The sequence below is a fragment of the Podarcis erhardii genome (assembly GCF_964252035.2).
Source record: "Podarcis erhardii genome assembly, chromosome: 13".
Taxonomy (NCBI): domain Eukaryota; kingdom Metazoa; phylum Chordata; class Lepidosauria; order Squamata; family Lacertidae; genus Podarcis; species Podarcis erhardii.
The window spans coordinates 45,197,797-45,217,749 of NC_138502.1; the positions used below are offsets into that span (position 1 = coordinate 45,197,797).

The 19,953-nt window shown below is 46.9% G+C and overlaps 1 protein-coding gene across 1 annotated transcript; it reads left to right on the forward strand.

Annotated features, from left to right (window-relative positions):
* Positions 1–1,447: 1,447 nt before the first annotated feature.
* On the forward strand, positions 1,448–18,211 carry FOXI3 (forkhead box I3; the record flags this gene model as incomplete). Its single annotated transcript, XM_081836342.1, has 2 exons — positions 1,448–2,189; positions 16,146–18,211. The coding sequence occupies 2 exons, from the start codon at positions 1,448–1,450 to the stop codon at positions 16,715–16,717; spliced, it is 1,314 nt and encodes a 437-aa protein (XP_081692468.1). The 3' UTR covers positions 16,718–18,211.
* Positions 18,212–19,953: the final 1,742 nt, after the last annotated feature.

The window sequence follows — 19,953 nt, forward strand, 5'->3', positions numbered from 1 at the left end:
CAGGTAATTTTCTTTATGCACACCTGTTGACTCACAACTGAAAGCAGGTTTTCAAAACCACGTGTTTCTTGGAAATCTAGCCAAGGGAGTGCTGTTTAATTCATTGTTAATGATGATTAATGAGGCATCTGTACCTCGTGGATGAATTCGGATCAAAACGGTACTCTTCAGGTGCTTTCTGCCTTGCAAGATTTCGTAATATATTCTTCCTCGCCGATTCTAATTTTATTTCGTTCGTTAATTAAAAGATAGACACCTGGGAGAGTTGTAGAGCTAAACATCTGAAGGCGACTGCTACATGCGGCGGGAGATAAAAGGCGCTGGATTCCCCAAAATTAGAAATGTCACGAGCAAAACAACTGAATTGTTTCTCACGAACTAGGGATGTTGGGGACGCAGAATCCAGTCTCCAAAACTGCATATAATGAACGCCAAAAATTCAAGAATCGAGGGCGTGATATATTATTATTATTATTATTATTATTATTATTATTATTATTATTATTATTAACCGAGCTAATCAGACATTGGAAATAGAAAACTGAGTCTGAAATAAAATGAAGTTGAGCGTGCTGGAGGGGGTGAGTGCGAGCTGGTTATGTTTCATCTTTGGGCCAAGCAAAGTGATTATTTACACGGTGTAATATAATTTGCACCCATCCTGTTTGGCCAGGTGGAGTGATGGAATGGGCTTCCGGGGCGCTGCAACGCGAACACGCGTACACGCAGGTTGCATGGAGTCGATCCTGAAATGCCTTTCGAATCGCTTTCCTTGGGACCCGAAGCCCCACTGACACACACCCCTCCAAGTAGTCTGACTCCAGAAAAGACCAAGTTTCGCTTGTTGTCGAAAAGTTCTCTGCGTTCTTCCCTCGCCAGCTGCAAGGGAGCAGCCACTTCGGAGAGGCGAGGGCCCCGCAGACACGAAGCAGGGAGCCTGAGCTGGGACCGTCCTGTTACTCGGAAGTAAGCCCCGTCGAAAGCGCGCGGGCAGCATCTCTGGCGAAAAGATGCGCTGGGACTGAGATCCCCCTCATTCTACCAACACATTCAACTCATTGGTTCCCCCCCCCCAACCTGTCCCACGTTCACTTTAATTCCACCCTCCCCCCGACGGGCAGAAGCAAGCCTCGTCGATCCACAAGCGCTTCGACGAGAGAGGAGGAGCGGAGGAGGGGACCCCCGGGGCGACCGAGGCCAAGGGACCAGATCCCCCTCCCTGGCAGCGGCGGCGCCTCCGCCCGCCCCGTCGACGGGCTGCAGCCGCGCCACAGCCCCTCCTTCTGGGATCAGCCAGCCCCGGGCCCCGGGCCGGGAGGCTGGGCAAAGCGCGCGGGGGCTATAAGGCTCGTCGACGGCGGCAGAGAGGCAGCCCCCTCCAGGCTGGCCCAGACGGCTCTGGGCGGGGACTGGTCCGCCTTCGCCGCGCCTCCCTGCCGCCTGGGCCATGAGCGCCCGCGAGCTGCCTCGCCAGCCCGCGCCCCGCGCTCCTCGCTCGCCCCCGACGGCGCCCGGCAGCCCCTTGGCGCCTTGGTCTCGGAGCAGCAGCAGCGCCCGGGACGCTCCCGCCATGGCCGTCTACTGCAGCGAGGCTTTCAGCGTGTATCCCCAAGCAGCAGCAGCCGCGGCGGCGGCTGCGGGCACGTCGGGGCAGAGGCAGCCGGGCGCCGCGTACGCGCTGGGCGACTACGGGCCACCGCCGGGCGCGGGGGGCTACTTGTGGGGGGTGAGCGGAGGGGGCCCCTACGTGCCCAGCGGAGGGGGCGTCGGGGGTACCGCAGGAGGAGCAGCAGCAGGAGGAGGAGGTGGCGGCGGTCCCGGGGGCTCGGGAGCCTCTTTCCTGCCCTACGGCTGCCCGCCGAGGGGCGTCGGGGCGCCGGCGCTCTTGGGCTCGGCTGCGGGGCCAGCGGGCGGCTCCGGGGCGCCGTCGGAGCTGGGTTGGCTGAGTCTGGCCAGCCAGGAGGAGCTGCTGCGCCTGGTGCGCCCACCCTACTCCTACTCTGCGCTCATCGCCATGGCCATCCAGAGCGCGCCCGAGCGCAAGCTGACGCTCAGCCACATCTACCAGTACGTGGCCGAGAATTTCCCCTTCTACAAGCGCAGCAAGGCCGGCTGGCAGAACTCCATCCGACACAACCTCAGCCTCAACGACTGCTTCCGAAAGGTGCCCCGCGACGAGGACGACCCCGGTGGGTGCATCGCGGCGCGTGGGGATGGCGGGGAAGCGGGGGAAAGAGTGCCTCTGAGCATGGGTGGAGAGGTCCACGAAGGCAGGTGTCCCCCGCCACTCCAGGCTAGCACATCCCCCCCAAAACACGGAATTTTAGGGTTGGGAGAGAGACCCCATCTGCATTTGTAGGAATCTCAAAGCATCCTTAGCTGAGATTTTTAAAGTCAAATTTAAAACTTCTCCCCCCCCCCCAAAAAAAATTTTAATTGGTTTTCGCAATATTATAAACAAACAAACACCTTAGACAAACAAACATAAATCATAGCCTTCTTGAAAATGACACTTATTAACTTTGTTAAGTGACTTCCCCGCTTCCCCTCGGTTGAATTTCATTGCATATCCTTTTAACGGTTTCCCAAATCACAATTCTTATAAAATTTAACTGGAACATGAACATCCTTAAATCTTCACTTTATGAAATTAAACATATTAATTCATCACTTAACATAAATAAAATCCTAAGCCAATTAAGTATCTGCAAGCTGTTTTCAGTTAATTTAACTTAACATATTTATCTAAATAATCATTGAATTTGATCCACTCTTCTTAACCTTACCTAATTGAGGCTGCTCAGTCTTTTATATGTCGTGTGCATTTATTATGTCTGGACATTTTTTGTCGTTGCCTAAAAATTATGCCCATAAAGGCTGAATGAATGAATGAACTAAAGTATCTGATCCCAATGTCAAAACATTCTCCTCTTGTTCCAGATCTAGATCTTCCCTGATCCCTCCTTCCCTGGCCAGCAGAGGAGGCACCATTTTGGGGTCTTCCTCAGGTGCCAAAATCCCACTGCCCCCTCACATTGCCTGGGTCCTGGGGTGTAGGCCAATACCCTTCTTTTCTTTTAAAGAGTAACTTCCGGCGGGACTTGGGAGGAGACCTAGAGTGGTTCCCAAGTCCTAATCGGCTCAACTTGGAAGGCAGGTGGCAGTGATCCGGGGCAGTTGTGCGGAAGTGAGTGCCATTAGTTAACTTGCAGAGGACTTTGCCACCCCATGCCTGGAGTTGTTTAATCAGAAGTAAGTCCCAGGCTCAATGGGCCTAACTAAATACACACCGATGCATCTGTGCAATGCAGGCCTCTTCGTGCTTATAGGATTGCACTGCTAGTGTCCTTAGGATCAGGTGTTAAGCTGTACAGGTGGCCTCCCACTAAACATCACTTCATTCAAAAGAGAAACCCCTTAATGCTTTCTATTTGGCAAGCATGTTTGCACATGCAGTTGCAAAATGCACGCACTCCCCCCCCCCCCCTCACCATTCCTTAAGGGAATTAGGATTTTGGACCTATTTGATAATGAGCTGGAAATATTTCAGGATTAATTACGGCAGAGTGAAAGGGATGTGATCTGTGTGTGGTATGTGTTCAATTCGACATGCCTTAGAGCGATGTGCTTCCCTGCTGAAAGAAGCGGAGATTTATTCGGCCTTGGAAAGGAACTTCCTTTTCCGGTCAAATAAGGTGTGTTATCGCACCTAGTTCGTAGTAACGGTCTTCCTTTGTACATGGGAGAATTAGAAATTCTCGCTCATATACACGCTGGCACATAGATTTGTTTTGGGAATAAGCAACCTATCTTAAGTTGTCTCAGTGCAAGCCCTGTGGAGTTTGATTCTTGAATACATTCTCTTCTGCCTTAGTCCCAATCTTGCGGATTTTCTAGTTACAAAATGGCTTCTGTCAGCATCCTATGGGAGAGAGCAATAGCTTAGTCATAGTGCATCTGCTTCTAACACAGAAGCTTCCATGTTCTGGGATTTTTGGATAAAGAATGGTATATAAACTGAACACACAAATAAATGTTCAAACCCCAGCATCTCCTGAGAAGTCTGAAACCCTGGATAACCTCTGCTGGTTAATGTAAACAGTAATGTGCTGATGGACTGATCGTAAGAGAGCTTCCTATGTCTAGATGCCCCTGGAAATCGTAAGAAGCCATTTGCTTCATAGAAGGATTTCTATCTCATTTCTGTCTTTTTAAAAAACAAACAAACCCCAAATGGTATGCGATGCGTATTTAAGAACTGAATTGCTCCCAGTTAACTCATAGATGAGAAATTGAAGATCGTTCCCCTCCCTCCATCTGCGATAGGAAGACAATAATTCTGATCTAATTGTTAAGGATTCCTGAGGTAAAGTTTGTGATGTGCCTTGAATACTCAGAAGTTCCCTATAAACTCTGCTGATCGTCCCCTAACTGGGAGTTTTGGTACATGAATTTGCCATTGGGCATTAAGTTAGCAGCTTTGTTGACAACCTCAATGATTTCTGTGTACCACATACAGAGTACAAGAGTGCTGCAAAGGGCAGCTGCTCCTCAGCTCTTTCTAGGCATGCTAATCTGTTCACAGGGCCACCAAAATAAAATACTAGGTGTTGCCCATTTCCATCCATACAAATGCAGTAAAAGGCGGAGATGTTTGGGGAGCTGGTCACCCCCTTTTCTCCGAGCCTATATCTTCACGCTCTTCGCACTGTTAGATAACTGCTAGATGTCTGGCCCGCAGATTGAAATAACAGATAAGTAGCAACACTGTTTGCATGTTTCTACATAGACTGCTATTCTTCGTTTTCTTTTTGAAGAAATTAAATAGCAGTCGGGGTGTGTGTGGAGGTTTAACTTCCATCGTGGCCCCGATCTGGATTTCCACACAAACACACCTGCAGCTGTTATTGGCGTCGAAAATACACAGTAATGCAGGTGTTGAGATATGTGTGACTGATGTCTCAGTTCATTTGGCCCTTGTTCCCAGAGAAACACACCTGTGGCAACAGACCACAGAAAGCTAAAGGCTCTGCTTCCTTCTCCCGTTGACCTCAAATCATGCACCCTTTTATATGTGGATGGGCAGACATGTGAACAGGCCAAACATGGCCGCCTCTGTCGCATCTAATATGAGCCTCGGCTCACAGCTTTGTTTTGTTTCCGCTTACCGTATATTTCTAGTGTATGCAGCTTGTAAAAATCATTTTATATGGACATGCAGGATAAAAATAATAGGGCAACATAGCTTTTGTATGAACTAAATGCATAATAATAATAATAATAATAATAATAATAATAATAATAATAATAATTTATTTATACCCTGCCCGTTTGGCTGGGCTTCCCCAGCCACTCTGGGCGGCTTTGGGACTAACTTTTTGGCCCTGTATGCATTTTCGTAAGAATTATTACCGGTACTTATTTTGCAAAAATTATATACCACTTAACTAAAAGGAAGTTGCTTTCATAAAATAGAATTAAAAAAATTCATTTTAACAAATCCGTAAAAGACTGTAAAAACAGTAAGCATAATGAAATTATCAGAGTATAGGTACAATAGACAGTGTTTTAAAAAGCTAATGCTCGTGATAAATTTAGTTTCCTAGGTAGATATAAAGATTTTTTTAAAAAAATAACAATAAAAAAGCTGGAACAATACACGGCAACTTTAATATAGCTTGTCATAAAATCGCAGCAAAAGCATTCTCATGATTTATGATACTTCACCCCTCCCCAAAGGCTTGGACAAAGATGTTCATCATCACCTGGCGATGAAAAGGAAACAGCGCTGCGGCGAGACACACCCCAAAGTGGGGGCTTTTCCGTAGGCACAAAGCTGCCGCGGAAAAAGTCCTTACTGGTCTGCAGTGCCCAACATCCCTGACCGTTGGTCTTACTGCCCGGGGCTGGCGTGTGTATGAGCTTGACGACAGCCTGCTCTTGCATCAGACGCAACTTGGGCCGGCCCAAGCTCAAGACATTTTGCCACCCGAGGCAAAGAGCAAGATGGAGTCCCTCTCAGTTCCACAGACAGAAGCCGACTGGACTGGAAGCTGAACCACAATTTCAACGCTGGTGATGAGGCTTACCGTACCTCAGGCTAGTTTAGGGGTCCCCGGACATATCCAGGTCTGTAGCCCAACAGAGGGAAATGGCCAGGAGGAACTGTTGTGGGTGGTTGCTGTCACTGTCACTGCTCCCAGCATCTGATGCCTAAAGCGACTGTCTCACTTTGCCAAACGGAAGTGCCGTTCCCGAACTCCGTGTTCCTTGGCAGTCAGGTTGAGATGCCCAAAGATGATGACTTTTTTAGTAAAAGAAAAACCAACAGCTCAAGCAAGCACTAGGGAGGAATGGGTTAGAGTTTCTGTTCGGAGAAGCATTGCTCTTGCACATTGAGCGAGGCAGGGAAGCTGACCTGGACAAAGAGGCAAGAAGGAGAAGCTTGCTGAGGTGCCTGGCTAAAAGTTGTGCTCCCTTCCCAGAGAAAAGTACCTCAGCGGTGAGGAAACCTCGCTATACCCAGCCGTACACAAACATAGATTGTGTACGTAGCTGTACACAGTCACACTTTCTCATTTACTGCAAAATATTTTCCGGGGATAAATTTGTAACTGAGAAGCTGGGCTGCAGCTTAAATCAAAATTGGGGATCCCTCCTTCCGTGAACAACCATGAGGAGGAAAAGAAAGGGCAGTTATTTCCTTCAGATGAACCACAACCTACAGATCCCCAGCTTTCATTTTTCTTTTTTCAAAGAAAGAGTGCGATTCTAGCATTTGTAGAACCTGAGATACGAGGCAAAATGTACAATTCTCCATTTTTTCAGTGAGAAAAAAATGGTTCCTCAGTGTTTTCTTCTCCTAAATTTGGATACCCATGCCCCAGGCGATGTGGGGCTTGTTATGCCAGACTATTACCATATTTTTCGCTCTATAAGACGCACCAGGCCACAAGACGCACCCAGTTTTTGGAGGAGGAAAACAAGAAAAAAAATATTCTGAATCTCAGAAGCCAGAACAGCAAGAGGGATCGCTGCACAGTGAAAGCAGCAATCCCTCTTGCTGTTCTGGCTTCTGGGATAGCTGTGCAGCCTGCATTTGCTCCATAAGACGCACACACATTTCCCCTTACTTTTTAGGAGGGAAAAAGTGAGTCTTATAGAGCAAAAAATATGGTATGTCAGCCGTTCTTTGAGGGGCATTTGTGGGTGCTATTGAGGATGGCAAGAGATAAACTGGGGACATCACACGTGTGTGTGTCGGGGATGGGAGAAGATGCCACCTTATGCTACATCCACGGAGGTGTTTAAGTCTCCGTTCAAATGGTCGTACAAGGAATGTGGCTAATACAATTTCTTCAGATGGCTTGAACAAGTGTTACAAGTGCGGATCTTGAACAGGAAAGAAAAAAATCTGCAGCTTAGAAAGACTTAATTTCAGATGAACGAGGCAGGGATTTAAGGGTGATGGGCATCCTGAATGCTTGTCGACTTCAGGTTTTAACAGCTGTTATAATTGGCTAGAAATCCTCCTCTTTCATAACAAGAAACCAGCTTCTGCCCGTCATGGTTCATTGCGAAAATATGCTTAAAAACAGATTTATCTTTTAAAGCACTGGCGTGTGCTTTTAAAAGCAACTTGCGAACACATGATCTTTGGAACAGTTTGCAGATGGGAGATTCTGGAAGAGGAGGTTGGGAAGAGAAGAGACTCTCTGTTATGCCGTAGTTGGTATTAAGTTTGGGCGTGGGGAAGCCAGATTCAAACCCTTGCTCAACCAAGAATGCTACTTCCATCACAGGGCCAGCCAATGGGGTGCTCTCCAGATGTTGAACTACAACTCCCAGCATCCCTGAACATTGGTCATGTGGACTGGGACTGATGGGAGTCATAGTCCAACAACATCTGTCCTGCTTTTATTCCAACTGCTGCCTAATCTACCTTCCCAGGTGGTGGTGGTTGTTGATAAATGAGACAGGAGTTCTGGGCTATGCGTGTCTTGTACACAAGCTGGCTAGGAGGCAAACCCAACACACCCATTGACAAAATCAGCATCCAGTTATTGAGCAAAAATTGGTGAAGAGATATCATGTAATTTCTGTTTGTGAGGCTTAGTTCACCTTTTGAGACTCCCTAGAAACCTCTTCTTATCATTGTTACAGCAGAAGAGAATACTTGTGCAGTGGTACCTCTAGTTACATACTTAATTCGTTCCGGAGGTCCGTTCTTAACCTGAAACTGTTCTTAACCTGAAGCACCACTTTAGCTAATGGGGCCTCCTGCTGCCGCTGCGCTGCTGCTGGGAGATTTATGTTCTCATCCTGAAGCAAAGTTCTTAACCTGAGGTACTATTTCTGGGTTAGTGGAGTCTGTAACCTGAAGCGTATGTAACCTGAAGCGTATGTAACCCAAGGTACCACTGTAATACACATGAAGCACCTTGATCCATGTAGGATTTTTCTGGGGGTACGCAGAGGTACGCATACCCCTAAACATTTTTGTGAATCTAAGTTTGACCTCATTGAGGGGCAGTATTTCAATGTGAGTAGGAAAATGAGAGGGACGCGGGTGGTGCTGTGGGTTAAACCACTGAGCCTAGGGCTTGCCGATCGAAAGGTCAGCGGTTTGAATCCCCGCGACAGAGTGAGCTCCTGTTGCTCAGTCCCAGCTCCTGCCAACCTAGCAGTTTGAAAGCACACCAGTGCAAGGAGATAAATAGGTACTGCTCCGGCGGGAAGGTATACCGCTTTTCCGTGCGCTGCTCTGGTTTCACCAGAAGCTGCTTAGTCATGCTGGCCACACGACCTGGAAAAACTGTCTGCGGACAAACGCCGGCTCCCTCGGCCTGTAAAGCGATATGAGCGCCGCAATCCCAGAGTCGTTCGCGACTGGATTTAATTGTCAGGGGCCCCTTTTCCCTTATGGAAATGAGAGTACTCCTAAACATTTTTTCAGGAAAAAAAGCACTGTGTGTATGCCTGAGCTGGGAAGACAGTGGATTGGAATCTGCCGGTAGATCTCTGGACGATCTGACTCCTGAATTGTTTAGCGACGAAAAGAACTCCCCCCACCCCTGAAATTACGCTGCCAAAATGAAGAAAGCTAACCGGGAGTGGACTTTGGTGTGAAAGGAGCCGAGTTCAGTTCTGGCGCTGAAATCAAATTCCTAAGCACAGCACATAGAATTCTAGAGTCGGAAGGGACCCCTGGGGTCATCCATTCAAACCCCCTGCAGAACAGGAATCCTACCCACAGCCAACCCTGGGTGGGTCCAAACCACCAACCTTCTGGTTAACAGCCAGACTCATTGCGACACAGAGGGGCTCAGAGGCACTCCGTAATGGAGCGCTTGGGGCAAAAACATCCAGAAATGATTCAACAAATCTGAAGTCCGCTCGCTCTGATATACATTTTGACTCACAGGCCGATTGAAGCAAAAGCCGTTTTACACTTCATATATTAAACTGCAGTGTAGAATGTCAACTGCAACAGTTTTCTTGGCAAGAAGGATTGAACAAGTCTGCTTTTCTGCAAGTGTTCACTGCTTCCAGCTCCCTGTCTGTGTTTACCGTTAAAAACAAAAAAAGGCAAAGAGAGATGGAAAACCTGTACCCATTTAGATTTTGTGGGATCCCGGTTCCCAGCAGCTGTGTGAATCATTTGTTAGAACTTACTTGGTCTCAGAGCCCCATAGGGAACAACACACTGATTAAGGAAATGATTTATTTCAGTTGTAATAAAATATTTGGCCTCTGATGCCCTGTCCTTTGCAGAACAAAGGATACCCAGTTTAATGAGCAACGAGCATATGGGAGAAGTAAGATACCAAGTAATGCAGACAGGACTGTGGCTTAGGCATTGTACATGGGATTTAAATAAAGGCTTCCGTAACTTTTCAGCCGGCCGCTCCTGAAGGTTGGGGGACGTTCTGCAGCGGTCTTGTGCGAGTGCGAGCACTGGAATTGAAAGTGAAAATTGGGAAGTCTGTGTGTTTGTATGTGTGTGCATGTAGTATGTATGTGAGTAGCTCTTTGGATCATGGCCAGAACCAGGGAGTTATGAACAGGGCTGGATTTAGGTGTGATGAGGCCCTAAACTACTGAAGGTGATGGGGCCATTTATATGTCCAGCTGTCCTTTGTCAACAACAAATTGCTGCTGTTTTTTGTGTTGAATATATGTTGCATGGTAATTTATGGACCTAATAGCTATCTAAAGCCATTTGCACATACAGTGGTACCTCGGGTTAAGTACTTAATTCGTTCCGGAGGTCCGTTCTTAACCTGAAACTGTTCTTAACCTGAAGCACCACTTTAGCTAATGGCGCCTCCTGCTGCCGCTGCACCGCCGGAGCATGATTTCTGTTCTCATCCTGAAGCAAAGTTCTTAACCTGCAGCACTATTTCTGGGTTAGCGGAGTCTGTAACCTGAAGCGTATGTAACCCGAGGTACCACTGTAACAAAATATGTATTTTACCAAAGTGATTGATATAGAAATGAGCAAATCAGTGATATTTTAGGGAGCAGGCTAGCAGGCAGGGCCCATTACTTACATCATAGGAGCCTACACAACACAAAACACTGTTGCTGTATGTAGGTTTTATCTTATTTGTTTTTTATCTTATGTTTTGGAAATGTACATCCAGTTGTTTTTTCCCTTTAAATTTTTTTGGGGCCCCCAAGAGAGTGGGGCCCTAAGCTACAGCTTGTTTAGCTTATACACAAATCCGGCACTGGTTATGAATGTGTTACAACATTTGGTAGTGGAGATTTCGCAGTTTTATTATACAGCAGCGCGAACTTAACCTGGTAAAAGAAGAGGTTCAACTCACGAAGTCAAAGTGAGCTGCGATGATTTCTAGAAACTAAAAGCTCAAGTCTGAACATCCCAATTTAATTTTATAAATTCGAGCCACACTTTTCTCACGCATAAAAGCACATCGTGCAAAGGGGGGGGGGATACAACGCAAAATTTCACAAAAAGCCAAACGATCTCAAATAAAACATCAGCCTTCAGTCGGTTACTGGGATCTGCAAACCTGAACATTCGCTTGGTGACCTAAGTTGCATGCAATGCTCTCTGGTTAAAATCCTGGGATATGTTTAGATGATCATGCCCTCATTTGTAGGAGTGAGTGTGCTCATTTTGGGTCCAGGCTTGAAGTTTCAAGTACAAACATGGGTAAAGATGGTCATTTGCCCGTTTTCTTTTTTATATATATATAATTTTTATTGATTTTAACATATAAAATGTACCACAAAACTTATCACTTATACAATCTTTTTAGACTTCCATCAGCACCTCTGATGATCCACCGTTTTAACCACTTCTTATGCATTTCTTAACCTTATATTGCCTTTACATCTCTTAACAAATCATCCTTCCCCTTCTCCATTTTTGCAATACTTCCAATAATACTCCTCACAAAACGTCTTGCAAACCTACAAACGGCGTCTGATCTTCACAAATACTTTTCAAACAGTCCGTAAATTTACTCCAGTCTTCCGTGAATTTCTGGTCCCACCGGTTTCGAATCCTTCCTGTTAGTTTATCTAGTTCTGCATAGTCCATTGACTTCATCCTCCATTCTTCAATTGTTGGTAATTCTTCTTGCTTCCATTTTTGGGCCAGTGATATTCTTGCTGCTGTTATTGCATATAAAAAGAGCTTATATTCCTTTCTATTTATTATCACTCCCAACAATGCCCAGTAAAAAATTGCCCGTTTTCTTAAATGGAAACCTTTTTCGGAAGCCAAGTCTTAGTAGCAAGCTGTCTTTCAAACTTGGTTCGGTGGTATCTGGCGAAAAATACAATCACTGCTCCGAACTTTCCTACTATTGACCAAACGCTAGGGTCATGACCCAGCAGCTGCTGTGTGGCTGTGTGAGATGGGTGGGGACCCCATATTTTGCTTAACGCCCCCTCCCCGATTGCAATATGCCCAACTATTTTGTGCTGTGCGAGCTTCATGCGTTCTTCCTGTATGTGGATAAGAACACAGTGAACTGCCAGATGCCTTTGGGAATACAGGACCTGGGTACAGCAACACTCTCTCTGCTTGTGATTCCCGGCAACTGGAATTCCGTCAGTGGGGGTAGAAAAATAGGAACAACAGCTCCCTTTCTTCCCATAGTCATTCCTGAAGAGAGCCTGCAGAAGGAAAGTCCAAGTCATTTATAGCTGAAAACGCTTCAGTACTCGGGAGTGGCAAAGCACAGAGCAGTAGGGCCCACCACTGTTTATTTCCTTGGGGAAATACAGTCGTACCTCGGGTTAAGTACTTAATTCATTCCGGAGGTCCGTTCTTAACCTGAAACTGTTCTTAACCTGATGAATTACAGTGGTACCTCGCAAGACGAATGCCTCGTAAGAGTTTTTGAGTTGCTTCGCAAGACGGATTTCCCTATGGGCTTGCTTCGCAAGACGAAAACGTCTTGCAAGTTTGTTTCCTTTGTCTTGCAAGTTTGTTTCCTTTTTCTTAAAACCGTGCACTCACTTCGAGGAGCAACTCATAGCACGCGGTGTGGTAGCCTTTTTTGAGGTTTTTAAAGACTTTGGTGATTTTTGAAGCTTTTCCAAAGTCCGTGCTTCGCAAGACGAAAAAATCGCAAGACGAAAAAACTCGCGGAACGAATTAATTTCGGCTTGCGAGGCACCACTGTATTTTGTAAGGTGAATTATTTGAATTATTGCAAAAATGGCAAAGAGGAGAATTATTAGTTAAGATAATTACAGTGGTACCTCAGGTTAAGTACTTAATTCGTTCCGGAGGTCCGTTCTTAACCTGAAACTGTTCTTAACCTGAAGCACCACTTTATCTAATGGGGCCTCATGCTGCTTCTGCGCCGCCGGAGCACGATTTCTGAGGTAAAGTTCTTAACCCAAGGTACTATTTCTGGGTTAGCGGAGTCTGTAACCTGAAGCGTATGTAACCTGAAGCGTCTGTAACCCGAGGTACCACGGTAAATGTAAGAGCTTGGCATCGAGTTCTTGCATAACAGAAACTTGTTTCGGAGCTGTTTTTTCTCGGTTGAACTGCATACATACTGCATTTTCAAATTTGAACGGTGGCTTTCATTTTTTGGCACATGGCATGTCAGGGACTGCAGACTATCATCAACAATGGATTGATCTGGAAGCAGATTTAATTAAAACACAGGTTTATTTGTTTGAAGCTGTTTTGGTTGGTGTTAAGTACAATAGGGAATGAATGAGTGAATGAGTATCTACAGTGGTACCTCGGGTTACATACGCTTCAGGTTACAGACTCCGCTAACCCAGAAATATTACCTCAGGTTAAGAACTTTGCTTCAGGATGAGAACAGAAATCGTGCTCCGGTGGCACGGCGGCAGCAGGAGGCCCCATTAGCTAAAGTGGTGCTTCAGGTTAAGAACAGTTTCAGGTTCAGAACAGACCTCTGGAACAAATTAAGTACTTAACCCGAGGTACCACTGTTTGTCTATACACACGCCTTTCAGCAAACATGGATAAATATTTGTTAATTACATACTAATTTCTTATACTTCCTAGTGAACTCCCCTTCCTCGCCAAAAGCTTCTACATTATAAGTTTGCTAATATGGATTTCTCCACCCCCAAAGACTCATAGAGTTGGAAGCGACCCCTGGGGTCATCTAGTCCATCCACCTGCAATGCGGGAATCTCGACTAAAGCATCCATGACCGTTGGCCATCCATCCTCTGCTTAAAAACCTCCATTGAAAGAGAGAGTGGACCACCTCCCGAGGGAGTCTGTTCCACTGTCAAACAGATCATACAGTCAAAAGATTCTTCCTGATCTTTAGTCGGAATCTGCTTTCTTGTCCCTTGAAGCCATTGGTTCAGGTCCCATGCTGCAGAGCAGCCGAAAACAAGCTTGCACCATTTTCCATGCGATAGCCATCTTCCGATATCTAAAGGGCTATCATATCTTGTCTTGGTCTCCTCTTTCCCGGACTAAATATACCGAACTCCCTCAGCCGTTCCTCGCAAGACTTGGTTAATGATCTGTTAAGCGATTCAAAGAATTGGTTAGAAAGCCTTCGGTTTCGATCCTATACTTCCATGTACCTCGACATCTGCCCCATTGAACTCTGTGGGACTTGCTTTTGAGTGGACATCCATAGGATTACAACGTAATAATTCTTAGTTGACCGAAAGGAGAGATTTTATAGCTTGTTAAATTTTATCCCTGGTACAGTGGTACCTCAGGTTAATAACTTAATTAGTTCTGGAGGTCTGTTCTTAACCTGAAACTGTTCTTAACCTGAGGTACCACTTTAGCTAATGGGGCCTCCCGCTGCTGCCGTGCCGCAGGAGCACAATTTCTGTTCTTATCCTGAAGCAAAGTTCGGAGTCTGTAACCTGAAACGTATGCAACCCGAGATACCACTGTAATAAAAAACATCGTCTTATACAGTGAGAAATAAGGTACTTCAGGGATTGGGAGCTGCGACCCTCAAAATAATATCCCTGGTACAGTGGTACCTCGGGTTAAGACCTTAATTCGTTCTGGAGGTCTGTTCTTAACCTGAAACTGTTCTTAACCTGAGGTATCACTTTAGCTAATGGGGCCTCCTGCTGCCACCACCGCGTCATTTCTGCTCAAATCCTGAAGCAAAGTTCTTAACCTGAGGCACTATTTCTGGGTTAGCAGAGTCTGTAACCTGAAGTGTCTGTAACCCGAGGTACCACTGTATGCCTATTCTTTTCTAGTCCTAGGTATGGGAGCACCTAGAAAAATAGGTGCTGGTACTCACCATGAAGTTGTTACAGTAAGTGCCACACCTTTTAACAACAAAGAAAAGAGGTACCAGAACTGCGTACCCTTGAGCACCCCCTGGAAAAAACAACCACTGGAATTGGGAGCCTGTGCCCCCTGGAGATTTTGCTGAACTACAGCTCCCATAATTCCTAACTGCTGCCCATGCTGGTGAGGCTGATGGGAGATGGATTGCAGCAACATCTGCGTTCCACAGGTTGCTTAGGTGTAATGATCTCAGGCAGGCAAGCAAGCCCCGATAAGAATTCATGAGTCTCTGACAGTTTTATGGTACGTTTATTTACAGTTAAGGACCTGGTCTGTGACCGTAATAATAAATTCATTCAATATTTACAATTAACATCCAGAGTGGAGCTCCAAGCCTTCCGCTCTTAGCTACGAGTCGGTCACACTGAGTCTCCACCCTTTCGCAGCATGAAGGGTGCCAAAGTCCAGTCCTTCGTCTCTTGTACTTCTGTTGTGTTGTAACCCTTTCAGCTCTTCTGGTTCGGGGAGAAGGTGGGTGAACCCCCCCCCCCCGCTATCCAACAAAGATCCCTCTAAACACTGCCTCCCTCCTGGTTGCATAGCAACCCCCTCAAAGCTGTCTATCTCCTCCCCTCCCTCTGCCTGCGAGCTTTCTGAGTCTGCTGCTCTGTCTGAGTCTGGGAACTCTTAATAAAGGGGGACCGAACTAACCCACTCCTGCTCTGTCTGTGGATGCAATCTCTCGTCTCCAGAGTCAGACTCTGGCTCCCTCTGTACTGACATTCCTTCATCTCCAGAGTCAGACTCTTCCCAGGCGTTCAATTCAACCATGTCCCTGACGCTAGGCCTGTAGGACCTTTGTCTCTCTTTGGCATTATCTTAATTACAGTGGTACCTCTGGTTGCAAACGGGATCCGTTCCGGAGCCCCGTTCACAACATGAGCAGAACGCAACCCGTGACTGCACATGCATGGGTTGTGATTCGCCGTTTCTGCGCATGACATCATTTTGAGCATCTGCGCGAGTGGCAAAACCCGGAAGTAACCCGTTCCGTTACTTCCGGGTCACCGCGGGCCGTATCCTGAAAGAACGTAACCTGAACCGAACGTAACAAGAGGTATGACTGTACTTATAAAGGTATCTATATACCGTTGATATAATAAAACTATACCACAGAGGTTTACTACAATAGAAAAACATTGAAACCAAACGACAGCATCTTAAAAAGTTTAAAAACAAGTTAACATAAATTACGCATAAATTGTGGACTACACAACTCCACAAATGTTCGGAACGGGTGGGACGGGACTAAGATGCTATTTGGGGAGTGTGCGGTTCTGTAGTCTAAAGGAAAGCTTTCCCTTTTAACCCCCTGCTCTCTTGTCATCCTGCAGGAAAGGGAAACTACTGGACCTTGGACCCGAACTGCGAGAAAATGTTTGACAACGGGAACTTCCGGCGCAAGCGCAAGCGCCGCTCTGACCCCAGCAGCTCTACAGCGCCAGCCACAGCTTCCACGCTGGGGACTCTGAAGTCGGAGGAAGGCCACTCCATCCCTTTAGTCCCGGGGAAGTCGTGTGGGGAAAGCCCCTCCTCCGATCTGGAGCCGATGGCGTCCATGAGGGACCATTCCAAGAGCACCTCCCCGCCTGTGATCGTCTCGCCTGCAGCCGGATGCCTCAGCAGCTTTTTCAGCAGCATGAACTCGCTGAGCAATGGCGGGCGCCTGGCTGGGAGCCTCAGCGGTGACCTACACCACAGGAACCTCCCTGCAGGACATCCGGGTGGCTGCAGCTTCGCCCAGGAAGTCGCCCCTGCGGAGCAGCTCCAGCGAGTTTCGGCGCCCGCTGCCGCCTACTACAGCCCCTTCCACCCCGGCAGCGGGGGCCAGTCAGGCCAGTACAACCACTTATACAACTTCACAGTCAATAGTCTCATCTATGCCCGGGAGGGCACTGAGGTGTAGGGCCTTAAGGGGTCGCAGGAAGAGGCCAAGTTTACGTTTCTGCATCCAGGAAAAAGTGCCTTTCTTGTCGTTTCTGAAAACAGACTTCATGCAGGGCCACCTGTAACGCCCAAGAGCGAAAGTGTTTGAAAGATACGGATCTCTCTTTTTCATATATATTGGAATGGGGGAATTGTGAAGCCCAACCTGGACTAGACAACTCTCTTTCTCCCTGTTGCATTTTGCAAGCAAGCCATCGAGTTCTGCAAACGAGAGTCATTCGGACTGAGCAATCGGTGCTGAAATGAAATCGAAATTAGGGCCAAATATAGAAGAAGAGTAGCCACCGAAGTACGGCTTGTTGCTTGGGTTTGTTGCTTGTTTCTTGAGTCTCTGTTTACAAGTGCTGTGGTGTAAGAGAGACAGATGAAGAGATTTTATGAAGTGCCTTGAAAAATGTAATAATAATAATAATAATTCTAGTTGCCTTTGCCAGTCATGGCTTATTTTAAGCTTCTCTTAGATCCTAAAGCTGACCTGACAGGTGCTTATATCTATCCACCCCCAGCCCCATTTCTGCAGTCTACAGACAGGCACCAAACTTAGGTTTATTGAGCCCCTGGTGGGCTGGCGACCAAGATGTCGCAAATGCAGACCTGCCCTTCTCTATGTATGCCACACTGGCTCCTGCTGCAATTTGTTTCCTGTTATTTGTCCCACTGTCTGCTGTAGCGAAAATACACAATTTACATCATTAATTACACAAATTCAGTTGCCGTTAGGGTTGCCATATTTTGACGAGCAAAACAGAGGACGCATTTGCCGACTTCTGCTTTTAACTACGGATCTCTATGATGACTCTCATGTTACATACCGTATTCTTGGCTCTATAAGACGCACTTTTCCCCTCCTAAAAAGTAAGGCGAAATGTGTGTGCATCTTATGGAGTGAATGCAGGCTGCGCAGCTATCGCTGAAGCCAGAACAGCAAGAGGGATCAGTGCACACCAATCCCTCTTGCTCTTCTGGCTTTAGGGATAGCCACGCAAAGTCTCTTGAGCGCAGCTGGAGCGCCCCTCCCTCTTTGCTCAGGAAGCTTTGCGTTGCTTTCTTGTTTTCCTCCTCTAAAAACTAGGTGTGTCTTATGGTCGGGTGCATCTTATAGAGTGAAATATGCGATACCCATAAAAAGGAGGACATGTCCTGGGAAAAGAGGACGTGTGGCAAACCTACCGGGTGTTGAGTTATTCCACCCCATTCATTTCATTACAGAGAAACCATGGCGCAAAGGGCGAGATTGGGGGGTAAACAGTGGCAGAACAAGCCGATCGGGCACCTGGGGCGGCGCGTGTGCCCTTTCCATGGGGCCTCGGAGGAGTCTGCCTGCCTCCTCCCACTCAGCCGCCCTACAGCTAAGGGGGAGATGGCGGGTGGACCGTTTGGGGCAGCGCAGAGCCTGCGTGCAACCAAGCCACCGCGTCACACCCAGGAGAGACACGTGGCTTGGGTGCGCTGCAGGCCCCAAGGTGAGTGCCGCCTGCCATTTTGTCACACACCCCTCAGGGCGGACTGCACCTACCACACCCCCTTGCTATAGCCCTGGGTGTAATGAATGACAATAATGTTTACAGCAGGGGTCAGCAAACCTTTTCAGCAGGGGTGCTGGGTCCCCTGTCCCTCACACCTTGTGGGGGGGCCGGACTATATTTTGAAGAACAAAATGAACGAATTCCTATGCCCCACAAATAACCCAGAGATACGTTTTAAATAAAAGCACACATCCTACTCATGTGAAAACACCAGGCAGGCCCCACAAATAACCCAAAGATGCATTTTAAATAAAAGCACACATTCTACTCATGTAAAAACACGCTGATACCCGGACCCTCTGCGGGCCGGATTGAGAAGGCGATTGGGCCCCATCCGGCTCCCAGGTCTTAGTTTGCCTACCCGTGCTTTACAAGCGAAGATCAATAGTAGCAGCAAATACTGATTGTATTCGCTGGATTGAATTGTGTTCCAGACATGGGACGAATAAAGGACCTTCCCCCCTATTGTTCCCATCATGGTCGGCATTCTCTGACACCCTTACCTGTCCTAACCCAAATGTTGCAGTCGTGCAGAAGTCTACCTGACGAAAGCTCTGTGGACTTTGGGAGGGGGGACTTTATGCAAGTTTAGCAGCCGTATTTTGCAGCCAAGACTACAAGCACACTTCGTTGAAATCAGTGGGGCTCGAGCTGAGAAAGAAGTCTTGTGGAACAGCCCTCCTGAGACGGTACTACTTCAGAGGTGGCCTATATCTGTATCTCCACATTGACAAGATCTCCTTGCATGTAGAAAACCACCCAAGGCTCAGAGAAGGCTTCTGCTGTGCTGTTTTTCCTGTGTGAGGGAGCCTGCAAGCACGCAATTCTACACCTGCCTATTCTGAAGCAATCTTAGTAGCGCTAGAAGGGCTGTGTGATTTGACTGCTGTGATCATAGATGCTGAGCCCTTGCTTCAATGTGATACATTCAGACCTTGGTGTCAGGATCAGGGATTCATTTGTTTTCTTCTGGCGCAACCACTTTGTTGTAAGCTTAGTACCAAAGACGTAAAGTTGTTAGCCTTCCAGTTTGACCAGAACAAAGGCCTTGGGTATATAGGTTTAGTTAATAAAGAATAAAACAAACTTTTTTATACCTACAGTTTTGTAAATTATGACCTTGACATTGTACTTATTTATAATGCTTTGGGGAAAGTTTACTGTTTTGCTTTGGTAGTTTACTAAGGAAATTTAGGCACAATGGGAATAAAATGTTTAAAGTTGTTCCATTTTTTTAAAAGAAAAGACAAATTCTTCGCCTTCCATTCTCGTGTTTTTGCATTTAGTCCACAAGCTGTTGACATGTGAACTTGGGAAAACGGTGTTGTTTTATGAACATGACTTCCCTTCTGAGCTCTCAGTTGTGTTGGAATATGTGTCTCATCACCCCTGACTATTGGCCATGCTAATAGCAGCTCATGGAAATTGGAGCCCAACTTCTGGAAGACCAACATATCGCCCATCCCAGTTTTAGGGTGCAACCTGCTCAGAATGTCTCCTGCACTTTGTTGACATCCATCCATCTTGAGAGACAATGGAGTATGCCATTGTGTGAAATGAGTGAAATGACCTCCCTGGGGCACAGGCCTACACAGGCCCCATTCAAATGAATGGATTTTGCTCTTAACACTGTTCCCATTCATTTCAGTAGGCCTGGTGCTTTAGAACT